A 20,535-nucleotide genomic window follows, 5' to 3' on the forward strand; every position below is an offset into this window, starting at 1 on the left:
AACATTACTTTAGAAGCAGCGATTATATCATTATAACCTGCACATCAAACAAGGCAGTTACACAAATTACTATCGGTCCATCTCTTTGATGTTTACCCCTACATCTCCACACTACATGACACCACAGCCCCTCTCCCTCACTTGCACTGAAGGAAAGTAGGGCAACTCTCAGATATTGTCCTTTTTTTTTGGGGGTATAGTAGAATACCAATTTCGTAATTTGGTTGTGGATCAGCAGTTTTTCTCTTGTTATGTCAGTCACTGACAGTCACTCTTTTAGCCACATCAGCTAACATTTTTTAGGTTATGTGCCCAGGGACCCTGACCTCCAGTACTGGTAAATGTGTAGAATTGCAGGAAATGTGCTTTATAAATGCAAACATTTATCTCCAGTCCATGGCGAAATGAGTAGAGAATTGCAATGAGAATTGCATTAAATGTGTTCTGTGTGTAATTTTGATAACTGGACACGTGCGAACACACATGCATGAACGCGCACGCGCGTGGCCACACAAGCAAACCAACTCGCAGTGCCCGTTTTCATGTCATTGGACAGTGAAGAAGCATGTCTGGGAATATATTACATACATTACAATGACATTAATTCTTCGGCGTTTCGTTTTGAATAACGGGTAGAAATATGCACTTGCAGCATTAAGGTCGATGCACGTGGGCTAGGCAACCTCACTATCTGTGTAGAGCACAAGATAGACGGACAGAGAGAGAGTGAGAATGAGAGACGAGGGGCGACAGAAACCTTACTGAATACCGATGCATATAGTCTATGACGTCTTCCATAACTCATTCATACACTATATTAAGTATGCATAACTCAACACATAAACCCTGTTCCATTTCAGACAAGACGAATAATACCCTTGGTTTAATCAGGCGGTTTTTGCAGATGCACAGCATGGGTCAGAGAGACCGTAGTCTGGTAAATACAATTCAGTGTTAGTATTGCATTGAGGAGTTATGATTTGTGCATGAAGGACGAGTAGTCTAGATGTCATCATAGTCTGTTGTAAACGTAATAAAAACAAACACATGATATCAGTGTGTATAATGCGTTGATAAAGGCAACAAACCGACTACATACATTGTGAGTTATTACATGTCCCATCATGATTAAAATGTCTTCTGGTTTGTAGTTTAATTTGAAATACACAGATGACTACAAAAATATACGCTTGATTTCATCAGGCGGCTTTTGCAGATGCACAGCACAGCTCTGCTTTTCCAGCACTGTCTATGTTCAGTCGTGGAGTGCAGGCAATAGCAGCATAATATTTGGCTGTAAACACAGGCGGTCCTGTTGTCTCGATGCGAATCCTGGACTTTTAGGGTACAGTGAGTGAGTGTTTCAAGGTGATTTCGGTGTGGCTCGTCTCATCAAATCTTTCGGGTGAGGGAACGATGGGAAGAATGTAACCTATTCAATATTGGGAAGAATGTAACCTATTCATGTATGAATGTGTTATTTATTATATGCATTGAGTGTCTTCATTGATAGGCTATGTGATAAACATGTAATAATCGATTGGGGATATTCGTTTTGGTCATAGAGGAATGTCGTGCCAGTTGATATAGCCTATCCATTCAATAAATATAAAACGCAGTTTATATAGGAAAACATCAAACATCAGTCAGAGAGAAAGAGGGGCAAAAAACAAGTGAGCCAGTTGAAAATGTAAGAGGATTTAATTTTGCAGCCACTGAAAAGAGATTAAGTCGACAGCAGTGGAAGTTAAATTGTGCTGCATATAAAAAAAAATGGGCGGATTGGTCTTTAGATGAGAGAGTGGTACCACCTTCCATTCTAAAATAAAATTGCCCTGGCATGAAGTCACAGCCTATTTCACATCCGGTTTACCCAGGGACATATTACTATTGTCCTGGTAAAGTAAAGCTTTATTTGGCTGCAATATCAGTATTTACAGTCGATTTTGTAGTTAGATAACCAATTTGTTGGGGACTGAGAAGAGTTTAACCCCCCACACCAATGAATAGTGCGCGAGACCTGCGCATACTCAGCATCGTCAGCAGCCGTTTCTCCAGCCTCAAGCTCAAATTCGGCAGTAGATCCGAGATCTTTGAGGATTTTTCTCATTGAATCCGTGTAAAAAAAAGATGTACATAAAAGTTTGAGGACACGACAGCCTCGAATATCTCTGGTATATCGCTGTAAGTGAATTAATCGTTTTTCATTTTGCTTGTCTTTATCAGTGGAGAAGGAGGTCGGGGGATTTTGACTTGCGTTTAGAACTGCAGTGAGTTGTGTTCAGCCTAACAGAGCAGAATGGTAGAGGAGTTGCAACGATCGGGGAGTGGAGGACGTGGAGTTTGCTATTGAAAATTAAGACTACTTAAGAGGGCATCTGCTGTGGTATGATATTTTATGTTTTTGTCGAGGTTGTTTCAGCACTGGACCGAGCACCGAATATAGAATCATACAGTTGCTTAATAGGCTACTCACCACGCACGAATTGAATTAGACTCCTGGTCATGTTTAAGATGAGCCTTGAGAAATGCCAGTTGCATGCTAAATATCTCCCTGAACTCAATTTATTTATACTGCGGATGCATTTCAACGGAATGATTTAGAAAGTGTGGTTGTATGGGATTTTTTACGCTAAACTGCATTATCCCTGCTTTATCAAATCATTGTCATACTAACGGAATTTTAACAGAACATTGCACGTCCTTTGCACAGCTTCGTTCTCAGCATATTCAAGTGCACCTTGGAGGAATTGAAGCGAGTAACAGGCGCAGTTTTTCTACGTATGTTTTATTGACAGGTTATTGTAGTCGTTTGTGGCATAATGGTGTAGCTATTGATTACAGCGTATTTTTCGTGGGTAATTCATGGCTGCTGTGGGAAACATTGGTATATATTTTTTCTGGGTTCAGTTAAACGGGCATCTGGCAAACAATTGTCTTTGTATAACGCAATAACGTAGCCTACCTCTTAACATCATCTGAAACTGGGTTGACATGACGATGTTGGATAAGGTGAAAATGGGTGAATATAAGAGGATTTGGTTTAATATTGCGGTACGGCCGCGTTTCATTTGCAGGCTATGAGTAAGCTATAATAGTAGTGTCAGGATAACACACGACAAACAAGACTGTGTAACCGGTAACGTGTTTGATTATTTTCGCAATTATTTATCGCAATATGCGTGCGTAATGTGTGTCGTCGGATCATGCGAAATATATTCTTCATAATGGAACGTAGTCAGTCCTGTTTGAAGCAACGGATACATCGCCTCCAATGTATCAAATTCATTCAGACGCGCTCTCACTGTGTTTCTTTTTAGGCAGTTATATGAAGTATAATAAATAGTGGGACTGAATCATGACATATGAGCTGGCAGATGCAGTTCAGGTTGGCTAACTTGTGAAACATATAGTGCTTTGAGGTTCGACCCATCACCATATCTTAATGTAATTCGTTTTTTTGTTGCGTGTTTGCAAAAGTTGGGCACTAATATGAACCAAAAGATACAACATAGTGATTGGGAATGGCTGGTCTTAGTAGAACGTTGCCTGCCTCTTATTCTCCTTGATCGTCTTGGTTTGAGGATCCCTCAACTCCTCAATTGTGTCTTCTTTGATTGTCTTTTGAGCCATTCCTGTCAATGGTAGCCTACTGTTGTATTTTATAATGTGTTGTTTTCTTCCTCCATCAGTGACTGACCATTCTCCAACCATGGGTGGACGGACAGGAGCGGTCATACTATGTGTCTGGGCCTGTTTGCTGATGGCCAATGTGCTTTGTGGGAAAAGGTAAGGTGGGCGACCACACCGACAAAACATTAGCTGAGCTAGATTTGACCCAGGACAGAGAATCAGTATTTTGTTCTATGGTCTAGGTACAATACAAATGTATTCGTCTCTCAAGTCCCCAACAGAGCGGAATTAGAATTGATTTTGTGATGTGCCGGCATGTCATGTTGGAGAACATCCCTCACTGACAGTCTGTGAGAAAACAATGTAATGATCACGTTTCGCCAGCTGACCATATTCTTCCTTTGCGCCTAACTAAGTCACTAGGATGGCAGTAATTAGGCCATCACTTCACGACTCCACACTGTAATTGCAATGAGGTAATACGAGGTGAACACGAGCTGGGGCTGATTTGCCCAAAATAGCAATTACTGTGTTAAAGTTTCCATTGGCTCAGCAGCCACATGAGACAACACTGAATATTTAACCAACGTAAGAGAAGGGCATGTCTCAGATGTTCTGCCGTTCATTCAAATGATGTATGTGTCTCAAGTGACATATTTTAGCTAGAGGGTAGTCCAATATAGAAAGTCACACTTGGGAATACAGATGGGGTCTGTGCCCTGACCACACCACTCAGTACCAAAGTGTGATGGGATGAGAGACGACAGCAATATGTGGTTCTGAAATGTGATTGTCACACTATTAGTCCTGCCATTGAAATGCCAGACATTTGTGTGAGCACCTCAATACTAATCCAGTCCTAGGATAAACTTTGAAGAAGTTTGACGTCGAACCAAAATCATGCAAATACCAAGGATTCACTATTTGCAAATGAAGCCGTATATGCCTAGATAAGCATAAAGATGCTCAACTCTTAAATTAGTAATGTTGGGTCTTGCTATTCTGCAAGCCTAAATTATTGGGTTGAACTGTCAGAGCCATTCACTGAAGTTGACTTAAATGGTTATTTATTGAGATATTTTGGTCTTTTGCATCTTGGTTACTGTCGTATGTGCAGTTAGAGGAAACACAACCGTTTATATGCTCAAGAACATGTTTGTAGATGGAATATGTAGTCGAACATGCATGCATATCTCATCAGTCTAATGAAATTGCCATTTAAGGATTTATTTTCCGTGAGCTGTGACATTCTCCCCAGTAATCAACCGTGAGTTGAATGTATTTTAACTGCACTACTTCAAGGATGGCCCATTTAACCAATAAACACCTCCCCTGATTACTCTACCTTACAACTGTCCCCATAAACTGCAGTGTAATTATTAACTAGCAATTCACTGTATTTACCTCTAGAATTCAGACACAATTCTTGGAAGGTTTTTAAACAGGTGCAGTAATCAGTTGTGCGCACATTTGTGTTGTGGATGGAGAGAAGGACCTTATAATGGGGTAACTATAGTGTTTTGAAGAAGGTCTAGAGAGAGAGAGCTCCTGAGTTTGTGGACAGGCAGGCAAGCAGGGGCTGCAGCAGTGAGTAGCACTGTTGCTGTTCAGATGACCTGTAGATGGGGATGGTGTACAATGTTTTATGAGGAAGTGGCCCCAGTCAGCTCATAAACATCCAGTCCATTGCTCTCTGGTTATCTGCACCCCTCCCTCTGCCGTTCCCATCCTTTACCCCCCCCCCATTTCCAAATATACCCTATGTCAAGTGCATCTTAATTATTGCTCACTTGAATGCGCTCTGAGGCATCCTTGCACATTTGCTGTTGTGTTTTTTTTGTAAGGAGGATATAATGAATTTATCTGTTGGAATGTACTGTATCTCTGTGGTAAATTGAAAACCTTCGGCATGTTGTGTTTACTCAGTCTATCATCAAGCAAGCAGAACATAAATGTGTGTGTGCACGTAGTTTCTCTTATCTTTGAGCTAAGGCAAGGAAGGCTTTGCCATATCTTCAAGTTTTACCCAAAAAGTTGAACGTGGAATTGCCATCAGTAAGACTTTTTGACGCCCAATGTGTGTCATATTCCGTAATTTATCAAAGTTCTTAATATTATTTAGATTCCATAAAAGTCATTTTAGCAGGAAGTGGCATTTGAACAAATCACCTATGTGGTAATGAATGGTGTGCTGATGTCATATTAACTATATTATTTCTGCAGTGATGTGAGTAGAATGTCCTTATTGAGAAGAATCACATTTAAAGCCGTGTGATAAGCCTCTCCCCCCTCCCCTCCTCATTCACTCTATCTCTCTCCCTCATTGGTGGCTGCCTGCATGCACATCCTCTCAGCTGTTCTGTTGACTCCTCTTGCTACTCGTTACTTCAGATTCCCCACCTTCCCATCCAACGGTCCATGCTAACTAATCTTTGCTGACCTTCCCTTCTCCTTGGAGCTGTGTTCTGAACAGAGTTTGTTTCCAAACACTGGGGACAGTTTATTTAGCATGCAATCAAACCAGTGTGGTCTGCAATTGGGCTGAAAAAAAGGAAGATGATTGCTTAGAGGCAAACGATTATTTATGATTAAGGCTTTCCTGTGATTATTTTGAGGGAGAGAAGAAATCTCTCCCACCCATACCAATGCTGACCATTTCTCTCTCCATCCACACCTCCTGTTGATAAAATACAAATTTACACAGCATGATTAAATCTGTATTGCTACTGATTACTGTGTTGAAATATTAATGAGTGGTGATGTTAACTGCGTTCGCACGTTTACTGATTGTGAGTATTCTGAGTTTGCCTTAAGCATTTAGTTTCACGTTGCTCAAAGAGCATACTCAATTAGTCCTTTGCTGTTAATAGGCCACATTAAGGTGTAATGCATTTTGAGTTCTGCATGTGTACAATGTCATGCTCTGTGGATCAAATAAACGTATTTCTCACATTCATATGGCTTTATAAAAATTCTGTTTCCTCCGAGGAAGTAGATTTTAGAGGATCAAGAGAAGTTGCTCAGCTGGGATTCAGCTCCAACACTCCTGCATCAATTTACTGAATTCACTGTCCAAAATTACTCTTCCTTTTTGTCAGCTCTGGACAGAATGGCCAGACGGATGAGCAGAAAGACAACACTACAGTGTTCACCCGGATCCTAGACCGTCTCCTGGATGGCTATGACAATCGTCTCAGACCAGGGTTGGGAGGTACAGTACTGTACAATGGTTTCTCACCAACTCATAACATTCTCAAGTTAGAGCTGGTAGGAGATAAAAGGGTGATGATGAGCTACTTGGATTGATTCAATAACATGGTTATTGCATGCTGTAAATGACCTTTACAGCTGCTGATTTTCGGGAATCCTTTGTTGTCTTATTTGGAATTGATGGCACGAGATTGAAGGTTTACTATTGGTCGTTTGCCAATACCATTAATTGGATGATAGCACTCCAGTACACATACAAAAAGGACGGCTGGAGTCCTTTGTCCTGCTTGATGAAAAGTAAATCAGCATTTCATTCGCTTATCGTCACAAGCATCCTCATGTCTTTCTTTCTTCTTCTGCCTTTGCAGTCATATCAGTGGAATCTACAGGAGGGCGATTTACTGCTCGCTCCTTCCTTAGAAGCATGATATCAAGAGCAAGTATCTTTTTAACATGAAAATAAAGCTCCTTGGTGAATAACTCAACTAATTATTTTGAGAAATAGTGTATGGGTGTAGATATTCTCATTGGGACCTTGGGTAGTTTTGGTACTTTTCATGGGAAGTACACTGTGCCAGACAGTTCTTGCGTATTCTGCTCTATATTCGACTCAACTTGACAGAGTAATGGAGAGACATCTAGACCTACTGGAACGTGAAGGGTATTCTTATGGAATTGATTGTGTGGAGGCAAACAGGCAAGGGAATATTACATTTTCAGTGGCAAATGGAGAGAAATTAAACATTATGATGGACACCATTCCTGATGTAAATCATGTTTCCATTTTCCACTTCAAAACATAATGCTGTACAGATGAAGGTACTCAACATACGTCAGACCAGGTGAAATTTGATCTCAGCCAAGAGATTTGAAAATTCATGAAGAGATTGCATCAGTCCCCAGGTAATGGTCCTGACACTGACACGGAGAACTGCAGAAATGGTTATTGACCTCAAAATCAGGATTGTAAAGGTGTCATTTTGGAAGGGGGCTCTGTGAAAATTAGGGATTGATACGATCAAAGGGCAATGCTCCCCAGGATTACGTGCTAGTTAGAGCTAATGAGGAGCCCTGATCGACACTCACTCTCCTAATTTCTTGGTTCAACAGAGCGTGTAACTGAAGTCAAGACTGACATTTTCGTGACGAGTATTGGGCCCGTCTCGGACCATGACATGGTATGCCCGTCTTTCCTCTCTGTTATTCCCCTCTCTGAAATGTCACCAGTTCTGTGTCCATGTTCTCCCCTTAACCTATTTTGATGTGGTTTCAAAGGTAAAAATGTTTATACATTTGATCAGCCCCTTTAGTTTTCCGACATAAATGAAATGTCACGAGCGAGGAAATGTTACGAGACCAATTGGCTCATTCATTTCCGCGATAAATGCAACTTCTAGTCTTGAATGGAATTATATTTGTATGTCCATTTTTATTGCATGGCATATGACCCAAGCGGAGAGGGCTTGGTATTGATGTGGGTGTAATGACTTTGGATCTTGTGTAGCCTTTGTCTTTAGATTTGGCCATGATGTAGAGTGCATTGGCAGGTGCTTGGGACTAGATTGTAAAGTCCCAGTCCCTGTCCCAAATAGAACCCCTACTTAGTGCACTTTTTTTTTGACACATTTTCATGGATCCCTATTGGCCCTGGTCAAAATAAGTGCACTTCATAAGGAATAGGGTGCCATTTGGGATACAACCCACAGAGAACAGATACTATGGTTATGGCTAGAGACATTACCTTTCCTATGGCTATCATGACTGGATAATGTGATTTGATATAATCCCACTCAAGAGATATAAACTGACAGTGAAATGATTCAGACTAGTCTTTGCAAAATTACCCTTCAGAATGTTCTATCTGTCCTCCTACCTGCTTCCAAACGCAATTTCATTGACCAAAAGTGGGCGTACCTACCATTTGAAAATCATGTTGGATATTGAAGAGATATTCTTGATAGAATGGCAATAGCGGTGGTGAGATTGATTTATTCATAATTGCTCTGTTGAGACGTCTTCTTTAACCACTGTGGATGAATCAGCGTAAAACAATTACTAATCTGACTCTGCGTAATGTACACAGAAATAACAAGTCCCGGGACATACAGTATGTGCAACACTCTCTCTCTCTCTCTCTCTCTCTCTCTCTCTCTCTGCCTCTGATATTGTCTCACAATCTCGATGAAGGTTTGCTATTGGTGCACTTGAACCATGTGTATTTGACATATTATGATTTTATTACTGTACATGCTCTAACATATGGACCTGCACGTTTTTGCTGCTGCTCGCCACATCACAGTAAGTCACGGAATGGGCTGGCCAAAAGGAACAGCTACAGTAGCTACCATTTCCCTTTCCAGTCCACTTCCATTACCTTGCAGCTCTGTTACCGCTCACAGTAATTAACTCACGGCCGGGGAAGAACAGAGAACCGGAACGCTGTAAATTCGCTGGCTAGCTAACTCCCGTCAGGCATTCTGAAATAATTAAAAGCTGCTCTTAGCCAATGGCGACTAGTGCATGTTTAGAGTGAGATATCGCGCCAGTGTTTTGTATTAGGTGTGCTAAAATCTAGAGCAATTAAAATCTAGAGCAATGTGCTTCTTCCTCATGTTTATTGACGACACATTCATGAGGACTAGCTGGAAGGGAGAGATGGAAGCCACTCTGCCAGTTAGATAGACCTACCTTTGTTGAAGCCTCTACCTTGGCAAGACAAGACAGTCACCAGCAGGAAAAACAGGCAATTTCTGCTACATGGAAGTGAGAGAAAGGGAGTAGTGATATAGTCTGTAACATGCCTGGCAGATATAGGATGACAACCTACCTCTCCGGGGTCCTGACCTTGCCTTCTCTCTCACAGGAATACACCATCGACGTGTTCTTTCGTCAAAGCTGGAAGGACGAGCGGCTAAAATTTAAAGGTCCAATGTCTGTTCTCCGTTTGAACAACCTAATGGCCAGTAAAATCTGGACCCCTGACACATTCTTTCACAATGGCAAGAAGTCTGTGGCCCACAACATGACTATGCCCAACAAACTCCTACGAATCACCGAGGAGGGAACTCTGCTCTACACTATGAGGTACGTGTTTTCGTTGCATTCGATTCAGGAAGAGGTATTTTTAACACTGAAAATGGAAATCGTAACTGGGAAGCAGAACATGATTTTCTCTGAAGACAATAGTCGTAAAGTCTACCAGTCCCATGGTGATCGTGAAACCAGTACATTGTAAGGTTTCTTCCCTAGAAAATACTGTTGGTATCCAGCAAAATATGAATCCTTAAAGAGATTGTATACTGCAGTGGGGAGCACTAAGATAAGACCTTTAGTGAGTAGAGCGAGTAGTGTAGAATATAGTGGTAGAGTGGAGGCCCACTGAGGGTTTTCATTTGAGCTGAAACATTATAAATAATGGTCCCAGACGTGAACTTTCAATGCTCACAAAACAGAGCTAACGTGAGGGTCACAGGGGGTGGCCGGCCATAAAACCTTCTTTAACGCAGATGTGGACACAGTGTGAGTTCTAATTCATGGCGTGGCGATATAGAGTTGACGAATGGATGACGGGTCATGGGTGGGTTGACGTTCCCCTTTTTCACTGTGTTGTCAGGAAAAGGCTGCAGGTTTGCAGCATTGTCCCTCACTGCCAGTTTCTCTTTCTTTCCCTCTCTTTCTCTCTCTCTTTCTGTCTCTCACTCTCTCAATCTCTCATCTCTCCCTTTCTCTATTTCTCTGTCTCTCTTTCTTTCTCTCTCTTTGTCTTTCCCTCTCTCTTTCTTTTTCTCTCTCTGTATCTTTCCCTCACTTCCTCCCTCCTTCCAGACTGACAGTAAGGGCGGAGTGTCCCATGCACCTGGAGGACTTCCCCATGGACGCCCATGCTTGTCCACTGAAGTTTGGCAGCTGTGAGTGTTTCCTCCCCTTCTCTCTCTCTCTCTCTCTCTCTCTCTCTCTCTTGTTCCCTTCTGACCGGAAACCCGCTTCTCGTACCTGATACGAGCTGACAGTGACGTTACAGCTGTCCTCAGGCAGGATCTGACCTCCCAGGCCCCGCTAGGCCTCGCTAGGCGCATGGCAGAGCAGAGACCTTTGTTTATCGGATGCAGTACTCCCTGTCATACTTCCAGCACATCGTGCCAAGTGCTCATGGCTGCCAGGTCTTCTGACCCCAAAACATCCTTGAAAAGTAGAGAAAGAGCGAGAGAGAGAGAGAGAGAGAGGAGCCCGACAATGACGAGTCAGTCTGTTCAGAATAACACAGCATGAATAAAAGACCAACCCTCAACTTTAAACTGGCTCGCTAAATATTTCAGTAATGAGGCTCCTCTGCAGTACAACTCCTCTGCAGTGCTGAAGCAACACTGTACTGTGGATTGCTTTCACATGTCAGATGGTTTGCCAGGAGGGAGGAAATCTGACTTGTCTGTTTAAAGGTTAAGTCAGATTGAGATGTTGTTTGTTTCTCTTCCCCTCTCTCTTCTCCCTGCCAGATGCTTACACCAGAGCTGAGGTTGTGTACGTGTGGACGAGAGGGGCAGCCCAGTCTGTCGTGGTGGCTGAAGATGGCTCTCGGCTCAACCAGTATGATCTGATGGGGCAAAGTGTGGACTCTGGGGTTGTCCAGTCCAGCACAGGTTTGTTTCCCTTGTAAAATAATTCATACACTAAACCTCCCTCTCCTTTCTCTCCAAAGAGCTGCATCACATTCCCACTGCTCTCCATTTGTAGGTTTACTTCGAGAACATGTCCCAGATTTGTAATTTCCCTTGTGGGCATCACATCATTTCTCTTTTTTTTTGGTTCATTGATGCTGCATGGCATAATTAGTGACAGTGTAAAATGGGTGACCCCTTTACAGTGAGTTTAGCTGCAGGCAGAGAGGTAGTGCATAAGACCATAGAAATCTATGCTTAAGACAGCCTTTACTGTTTCTTTATTGGTCTGTGTTTGAAAGTCACAATACCCATCTCATTAAATTGTATATGCTAATTCTGAGGTACCATTGATTTATAAAAAAGAATGTAATTCATTTTGCATGGCCATTTAATAAGTGCATATTGATTAATTTGTTTATGTCTCTGTCAAACATAAAGAGGCAATTTATTACTACCTAATTAATTCCCATTGCTGTCAATCCATTGATGAATTGGGTTATGCCACGTTACTGAGTTAGTTGATAAATGAGGCCTATAACAATACTAATAAATCTCAATGGCAATAAAAAACCATGCTTGTAACATGGCAATCCACTGCAAAGCCCACAAACAGATTTCCTCTCTGGTATGTTATAACAGTCTTATTTCACATCTGAAGATTATGGACCAGCAAAGCACCTACTGTAGATTGGATCTAATGTTTTCCATGTACATGTAAAAGGGGGGTGTTCAGATTCAGATCCAGAGTGTGTAATAGTCACATGTAAAAGGGGGGTGTTCAGATTCAGATCCAGAGTGTGTAATAGTCACATGTACAAGGGGGTGTTCAGATTCAGATCCAGAGTGTGTAATAGTCACATGTACAAGGGGGGTGTTCAGATTCAGATCCAGAGTGTGTAATAGTCACATGTACAAGGGGGGTGTTCAGATTCAGATCCAGAGTGTGTAATAGTCACATGTACAAGGGTTGCAGGTGGGATTGCAGGGTGCAGTGAAAGTCTCAGGTGCCAAGCTCCAGCATGTCGCAGTCAGAACTGCAATCTCACTATTTCTTTATTGTGTATCAGGTCGGATTTGTAGGATTCACAGGAGAACAAGAGCTTTAACAAGTGGCCTTCCGACTGGAAATGGCACAATAACTTCTCACGCATAATTCTCTGTTTTAACCTCTCTCCATCCCGCCCGACAACAGGAGAGTATGTTGTCATGACGACACACTTCCATCTGAAGAGGAAGATTGGTTATTTTGTCATCCAGACGTACCTGCCCTGCATCATGACAGTAATCCTATCCCAAGTGTCGTTCTGGCTCAACAGAGAGTCCGTCCCAGCCAGGACTGTGTTCGGTGAGTCCCTGCTACTTCATACCAAATGTAAACCAGTTGACATGCAATGTACACAGTCACCACACAGTGTTAACGAACCACAGCAGGCCTTCACACCAGAGGGAACAGTGTGATCTTCATCACATTGCCTTACTAACGTCCCTCTACATGTAGGTTTGAATTCAATTACTATAGTAGCAATGTTGATAGTGGTCTGGTGCCCATCAATTAATGAGCTTGTATCAAAGCGAAGGAAAAGTAACACTGACACTCACTCACATTGGTTGGTTTCCTAAAGTCAGTATTAAACCGGATTGGTTGAATCCTCTTATTACCGTCTGAGTTCTAAGCCTACTGTATACTGGAGCACTGCACCAGCCAGAGGAGCATTAATTCTTGATTCAACATTGGCTGCAGTGGAATTTCAAGTTCTACGTTGGCTGAGTGTGACTGTGAGCATGGATGTGTGTGTGTGTGTGTGTGTGTGTGTGTGTGTGTGTGTGTGTGTGTGTGTGTGTGTGTGTGTGTGTGTGTGTGTGTGTGTGTGTGTGTGTGTGTGTGTGTGTGTGTGGGTGTGTGTGTGTGTGTGTGTGTGTGTGTGTGTGTCTGAGCTCTTACGCAACAGCGTCCAAAAGGAAGGCTCTTGTTCGTCAGTCTGCAGCATGCCGCTCTCTAGCAGAACAGAGCGGTGGTTAGCTGGGCTGTCCTTGCTTTACCTCTTCCTCTCTATGCGCATCGCCGATGTCAGTGTCTCCCTTGGCCGAGTATTTAAAGGAGCTTTCCAAGCTACATAATAAAGTGTCTTTGTGAGTGTGATGCAGATGATTTTTCAGCAGCAGCCCTAGCCTGTACTGTGTTTGCTGCAGGGTTCAGGTGGAGCTGTTACGCAGCCTACCTGGTGCTGTTCATCATGTGGCAGAATGAGGAGTAGGGGAATGAAGTTGACCTAGATGCACAGCACTATCTGGAGCGTGTGTCTTCCTCATGTCATGTACCGTACTTCTGTCTCTGGAAGCAAAAAACTCATACACACTACACTTCGCAATACAGTACTCATTATTTCAGGCAGGAGATGGGCATGTTTCAAGAGATAGGCTCGGTCAATGGCATATGTCATTGATAATAAATAATGCATAATGAATGATGTGAGTGGCAGTCGGTATGTTTTATTGTGACGTTAATCGCTAGGCTGTTGACAAAAAAGTAAATTCATGTTTATTTGTTGTCAGACGTTTATAACAAGCCTGTCTTCACAACTCTTGCAATGTAACTTGTACAAGACATTAAGAGATAATTAGTGAAATTAGTAAGTAGTATTTGTCTCATCAAAACATATTTGCTAGCATATTAACTAACATAAAATGCTATGTGTATTGCCTCCTGGCTGATATCCGATGTAGGGGTTCCGTGTGAGTGAGCAAACATGGCGTATAGCAAATGCAAAGCCTCCCTTTTAGATAAATTGGCAATTTAAAAAACGCAGCATAGGGTTCTATTTGTCATTGTTGTGATTAAAGAAGGCAGATCAATTCAGAGCCAGGATATTGTCGTGGAAAAACGATTTGCTATTTATTTATCTATCATCCCCAATAACAAAAAAAAAACATACAAATATGATAATGATTGTATGGCTCTGAAAGAAAAAATGGATTCAATATGTTCCATTATATTTCATTTTGGAGCGCAGTCCTCTATTATTTGTCTGTGGCTTTCATAGACATCAACGGTGCTCGGGAAGATTAGCTCTTTTTCTTCCCTTCTCTTAATGTGAGCATCGCTATTGAACGTCTTCTGGGTTGGCGCATGCCACTGGCACGGTACGACATGTGCAGATTAGTTTTTAGTTATTGATAAGGGCATGAATAAAGCAGTAGCCTTAAGGTTGACACAGTAGGCTTCTCTGATAGGGGAATGGAGAGGGCCCGGAGTTAAATATTAGTTTAATTTAAGATTTCATTTGATGTACTTGATTTATTGGTTATGATTTTTTTCCCATGATTTCCTTGTGTGACAGTCTCAGTGCCCCACCTTGCCATTCATTACCTGAAATGTTGAATTTCATTTTTTTTGCAGTGTACCTTTCCACACTTATCACCCTTTATCCACAAAATGTTCCTCCCTGCTACCTGCCGTCTGTGTGCGAGGCAAACCTTGTTAAAAGATGTATGTCATCTAAATCAAGTGTCAGTTGCTTCGGCACACAGAGCTCAATTGAGAGGAAGGGTTCCCAACAATTGACTTATACCGCCATCACTCCACTCCATCAGAACTTTCCAGATGGTTTTCTCTGTTCATTAAGGGCCTTCAAACTCACCCGCCACACGCAGTCTATTAGTCCAACTTGTCAATACAGTCATTTAAGACGAGCGTCAAAATCAACTTTTAATGAATCCCTCGCTGCATTTATTTGAAGTTAAAAACAAATAGAAATACCTAGCCGTGTCACTCTCTATTCTATAAGCAAATGCTACCGTGCCCACCACATGACTTTGATTTCATTCCACACGTCATTTGGGATTATAACACTTGTGGTTAAAAAAACAAATATGTCGTGAAACAACATTAGAGCCAGTGCGATGTCTCCATGGCAACACAGCTTGCTGTCTTTATGTATGTTAGTGGATACTTTGGAGAAGAGTGTGGTGGTGAAGGAAGGAAGGAGGGAGGGAGGCAGCTGCCCTAGACCAGCCTCGATTCTTGACTGACTGTGGCATCCCCCTCCCCTTCAACCAAACGTACTTCCATCCAACCACCAACCCCCGTGAATCTTCTTAGGGCACGTCGAGATGCAGTTGTGATGCGTTTTCCTGCAGGCTATGGATCCTAGCTGAACTAACAAAAGGTTGGCATGTAAGGGACCTCAACTTGTAATCACCCCCGGCAAATCTCCTAGCATGGAAACCCAGCCAGTGATGAGCAGACTGAGCCGTGGGGTGGATCACGTGAAGTCAGCGCTGCTGCGTTTCACACTACCTAGACGCTTCTACTGTAAACGCCCTATCTAGCCAGACGACGAACACTCGGAGCCTTTGACGTCGCCAATTTATGACAGTAATAGAAGATGGCACTGATTTGACACCCTACAATAAAGGAAAGTGTCTGAGGACTGCTTCGTTGTCAAGATTGTGAAAATAGATATTGATGGTAGTAAGGCCTTTCAAAGAAATTCCACCGCTGTCATGGTACTTTGGTATAGTAGAAATGGCAACATGGCTTGACCCTATACGCACCTCGGATTCAGAGGGGTTGGGTTAAATGCGGAAGACACATTTCAGTTGACTAGGTATCTCTGCCTTTTTCCCTTTATACCTATCTACAAAATGTATTGTTCCCTCTAAAATGGAGTGGAGAGGTTTGAGCATGCATGTTTTTGGGACATTTTAGTTTTTTTTTTGGAGCATTTGTATTTGTTATTGATGTGATTGCATTATTATGATCTCTCTGTAACACGAGGGTCTCAGCATTGAATGTGTGTGAATAGGGTGTAGGAGTTGTGACGGACTGTGAATCATCAAAACATCATGGGTACAACAGAGAACTGTTCATTCTGATGGCCAACAATGACATTCAGAGGTCGGAGGAGAAAGCGAATCGCTTCGCTTCGTTGCTTTCATAGCTTTGAGATTGCATGAGTTCTGTCTGAGTTGTGATTTAAACATTAGATTAATGTAACAAGGAAAGGTCATTAGTGGTAAATATACGTCAGAAGGCCCCACACCACCAGATGAAAGTATTTTCAAAAGACTTCACTCAAAAGACTCTGCGAAGTCTAGAATAATTCCTTCGGAAGGTTTAAAGGGCGACTGTACTTTGCGATTTGGCCTCGTTTTGAAGATTTCTCATAAAGAAATGCTGAATCTAAACGAGAGTTGTCTTGGCGGTGTGGTTTGATGTGGGTGTTATGTTGGCATATCGTACCCTGGCAGGTTTGTCTCTCCTGGGTCACCGTCAACGTTCCCTCAGATTTCTTTGGGGTCTCTGAGCAAATGACAGTTCCACTGAGCACAACCTCGTACGTTGTGAAAATTCTGTGCATCTTCCAGCACACATTTACTGTGAACACTGAGGCTGTACCCGCCTTAAGTTACAGTTTTAACAGTGGTCAAGTAGGCTACTGTGGCTATTTGATCATAATGTAGGCCTACCAGAGTGGCCTACCAACAAAAACAATGGAGAAAATGCACCCCATAACATTTGAACATGAAAATAGCTGTGCTATCATTCAGCGTACAGTAGCAGCCAATGTGTGGTGTTCAATGTAGGCCTACATCCCATGAGACTTTTGAAAACAATATGCAGGGCTTGACATTAACCTCTTTATCCACTTGTCCTTCAGACAAGAAGGTGACTGAAAATGTTGTTGTGTTGTTTGATGCAAGAAACCACTTTACAAAATCAAATGCATTATTATGTCCATACCATTCTTACTGAGAATCAATTATGCTACAGTACTTAGCTTATTTAAGCCTGTCTGTAAATATAACACTGCCCCTTTAAGAGAAAAATAAAAGCTCTTTACCTGACTCACTTTTCAAAGATGTCTAGAAATGTACACAATTTGTGATCTTGTAGGAAGCAATCACTCCCCTATTGCTGACTACAAATAATCTATAACTGGGCTAATATCTCACTAACTAGTAAAGGATTTGAAAATTGCACACGTGGCTACATGTAGCTCTCGCTTTGGTCTCAAAAACAAGCGCATCTACTTATGACCGCTCATGCTTTAAACACAGTCCAGTTCAAAGTAATGGCACAGATCCATAAATGGAAATGGTCTATTTGCATATGAGCTTACTGCAGCTCTGGTTGTTTATGCCGCACTGGTCTGTGTAGAGTACGGGCTGAGTAGTGCGTGTCAATGCAATAGAATCCTACTCCGATGCGTTCTGCCTACAACAAAATCTCTTGCATAGTTAGTTTTGTTTTGGTATGATGCATTGAAAGTGGCTAATATTGCCTTGATTCAATCACAATTGCCACAGTAAAAGGAAATGTTAATAGTGTTAACAGGGAAAACTTTAGAACAGTGTTCACCAACCTTTTCTGAGTCAAGATCACTTTGAATCAAAATGCTGAGTGAGCATTTGCTGAGTGAGCATACATTTAAATAATGAGCTTTTTATTTTACTGGGCTGATGGTGCCTAAATCTGATGGTCAGTCTCAGTAGAGGGAGAGAGCAGCAGACTGAGGGTCCACCTCTCAACATCCCTCCGCTCTCCCTTTCCTCCACTAACACGGACCAAAAAGGGACACCGTCTCTTCCAGCGGATGGCGAAACTCGAGTCGCACCAGATTATGTCTGCCTCATGCACAAATTCGTGTTGTTACTCCTATGAACAGAGAAAGTGAAATATTCCTCGATATTAAAAAAGACCCAATCCGCTAATAATATCAACAACACAAGCCTATAGATACACTTTCCTAAACATTCATTAATGCTGCACTGCTTATTGTAGTGGAAATAGGAAGAATGTGCATTTTATGGCTTATAAAAGTGTTGACAGTGCTGAGTATGAACTTAAACATGAACTCAATCATAAATACAGCAACGCTTCACTGTATACGTTGACAGTCTCTCTCTAGTAATGGTTTTAAACATTTTGAAATCTCACAGTATCAATTTTGCTGTAGCTTTCTTTTATGCCTGCTATTTACTGCAGACATGGTCATCTGAGGCATCCGATCTACCAGTGGTAGACCTATAGTGCACTTGATTTGCTCTCTGGGCCCATCGGGAAGGCTGAGTTTGTACCTTCAGACACATGAAATGGTTCAAAATGTCAACAGTTTGCCTGCCCGGCATGCAGGGCAGCTGAATCGGGCGCACCTACTGCCAACAGCCCGAGACCAATAAAAAAAAATAGGGACACAAAAGGCTTTATCGTTTTTTTAACAGAAATGTTTGGCAATCGACTAGGAATGCCTTAGAGATCGACTACTTCCGGCTGGTGACCACTGCTCTAGAAAGTTGAGTGAAGTTCAATCTTGTGCTTCTCTCTGCGGTCTGACATTTATGCATAGCAGTCCAAGGGAGCTGCGCGGCAGTCTCGGGGCTTGCGCGCGCACAGTTTAGAAAAAACATTGGTTACCGTAGCAACAACATAGCCACTTCCGCAAAATAATAATTTCCTTAACCTCTTGATTCTAGCCATCCCGGATCCGGGATCATGAATACAGCCTCAAGCTCAAATCAAATCAAATCAAATTTTATTTGTCACATACACATGGTTAGCAGATGTTAATGCGAGTGTAGCGAAATGCTTGTGCTTCTAGTTCCGACAATGCAGTAATAACGAGCAAGTAATCTAACTAACAATTCCAAAAAAAACTACTGTCATACACAGTGTAAGGGGATAAAGAATATGTACATAAGGATATATGAATGAGTGATGGTACAGAGCAGCTCATTACCATAACGCAACGTTAACTATTCATGAAAATCGCAAACGAAATGAAATAAATATGCTAGCTCTCAAGCTTAGCCTTTTGTTAAAACCTCTTAAGTCGACCCCCTACTTTTTCGAACATTCTGTTAAAAATCGCGCAACATTTCGGGGTCCTGCTACTCATGCCAGGAATATAGTATATGCATATGATTAGTATGTGTGGATAGAAAACACTCTCACGTTTCTAAAACTGGTTAAATCACGGCTGTGATTATAACAGAGCGTCTGTTTCATCGAAAAGCGCAAGAAAAACTGATCACTGAAAACTGGAAAAAATATCCATGCGCCACTTGCATGTATTGTTTAAGGGGCACGAAATTAAATGGGGCCGAGATTGCAAGTCCTACAGCTTCCACACGATGTCGCCATTCTTCTCATTTGCCTTTTCGTTGTTTCTTGGTCAAACGAGGTAGAGAGACCACTTTCCATCCGGTCTCCGACATGAAGTTTTGGAAGAGAGATTTCGGAAGATGATTTGAAATCGTGGAGCTATTGAATACACATCTTGATCACAATTTGATAGATTATTAATGTTTACTGATACCTAAAGTTGGATTACAAAAGTATTTCGAAGTGTTTTGTGAAAGTTTATCGTCAACTTTTTTAATTTAAAAAAATGACGTAGCGTTTTCAAACTGTTTTTTTCTGAATCACACAGTTTCCATAGATGGCTATTTTGGGTATATATGGACCGATTTAATCGAAAAAAAGACCCAATAGTGATGTTTATGGGACATATAGGAGTGCCAACAAAGAAGCTCGTCAAAGGTAATGAAAGTTTTATATTTTATTTCTGCTATTTGTGTAGCGCCGGGTACACAAAATCTTTTGTTTACGTCGCATTCAGGTATTTCGGGGTGTTGCATGCTATCAGATAATAGCTTCTCATGCTTTCGCCGAAAAGCATTTTAATAATCTGACTTGTTGGCTAGATTCACAACGAGTGTAGCTTTAATTCACTACCCTGCATGTGTGTTTTAATGAACGTTTGAGTTTTAACGAGTGCTATTAGCATTTGGCGTAGCGCATTTGCATTTGCTGATGGCTAGATGGGGTGATTGCGTCTCGGGTCGACGTAAGAGGTTAGTAACACTGTCATCTCAGATTTTCAAAATATGCTTTTCAACCATAGCAAAACAAGCATTTGTGTAAGATTATTGATAGCTAGCGTAGCATTTAGCGTAGCATTCAGCATGCAACATTTTCACAAAAACAAGAAAAGCATTCAAATAAAATAATTTACCTTTGAAGAACTTCAGA

At 41.8% G+C, this 20,535-nt stretch overlaps 1 protein-coding gene across 4 annotated transcripts in view; it reads left to right on the plus strand.

Annotated features, from left to right (window-relative positions):
* Positions 1-1,239: 1,239 nt before the first annotated feature.
* The window catches only part of LOC112258114 (gamma-aminobutyric acid receptor subunit alpha-1-like), a 35,038-nt gene continuing 15,742 nt past the window's right edge, over positions 1,240-20,535 (plus strand). Inside the window, exons 1-8 of one of the 4 annotated variants that reach the window (XM_024432239.2) lie at positions 1,240-1,405; positions 3,693-3,789; positions 6,732-6,844; positions 7,954-8,021; positions 9,707-9,927; positions 10,669-10,751; positions 11,337-11,480; positions 12,694-12,846. In XM_024432239.2, the coding sequence (XP_024288007.2) occupies positions 3,713-3,789; positions 6,732-6,844; positions 7,954-8,021; positions 9,707-9,927; positions 10,669-10,751; positions 11,337-11,480; positions 12,694-12,846 (859 nt within the window). In that variant the 5' untranslated portion in view covers positions 1,240-1,405; positions 3,693-3,712. The other 3 variants (XM_024432237.2, XM_024432238.2, XM_024432240.2) reach the window with 3 other exon arrangements.

This window comes from Oncorhynchus tshawytscha, linkage group LG09 (assembly GCF_018296145.1).
Source record: "Oncorhynchus tshawytscha isolate Ot180627B linkage group LG09, Otsh_v2.0, whole genome shotgun sequence".
NCBI classification, from domain to species: domain Eukaryota; kingdom Metazoa; phylum Chordata; class Actinopteri; order Salmoniformes; family Salmonidae; genus Oncorhynchus; species Oncorhynchus tshawytscha.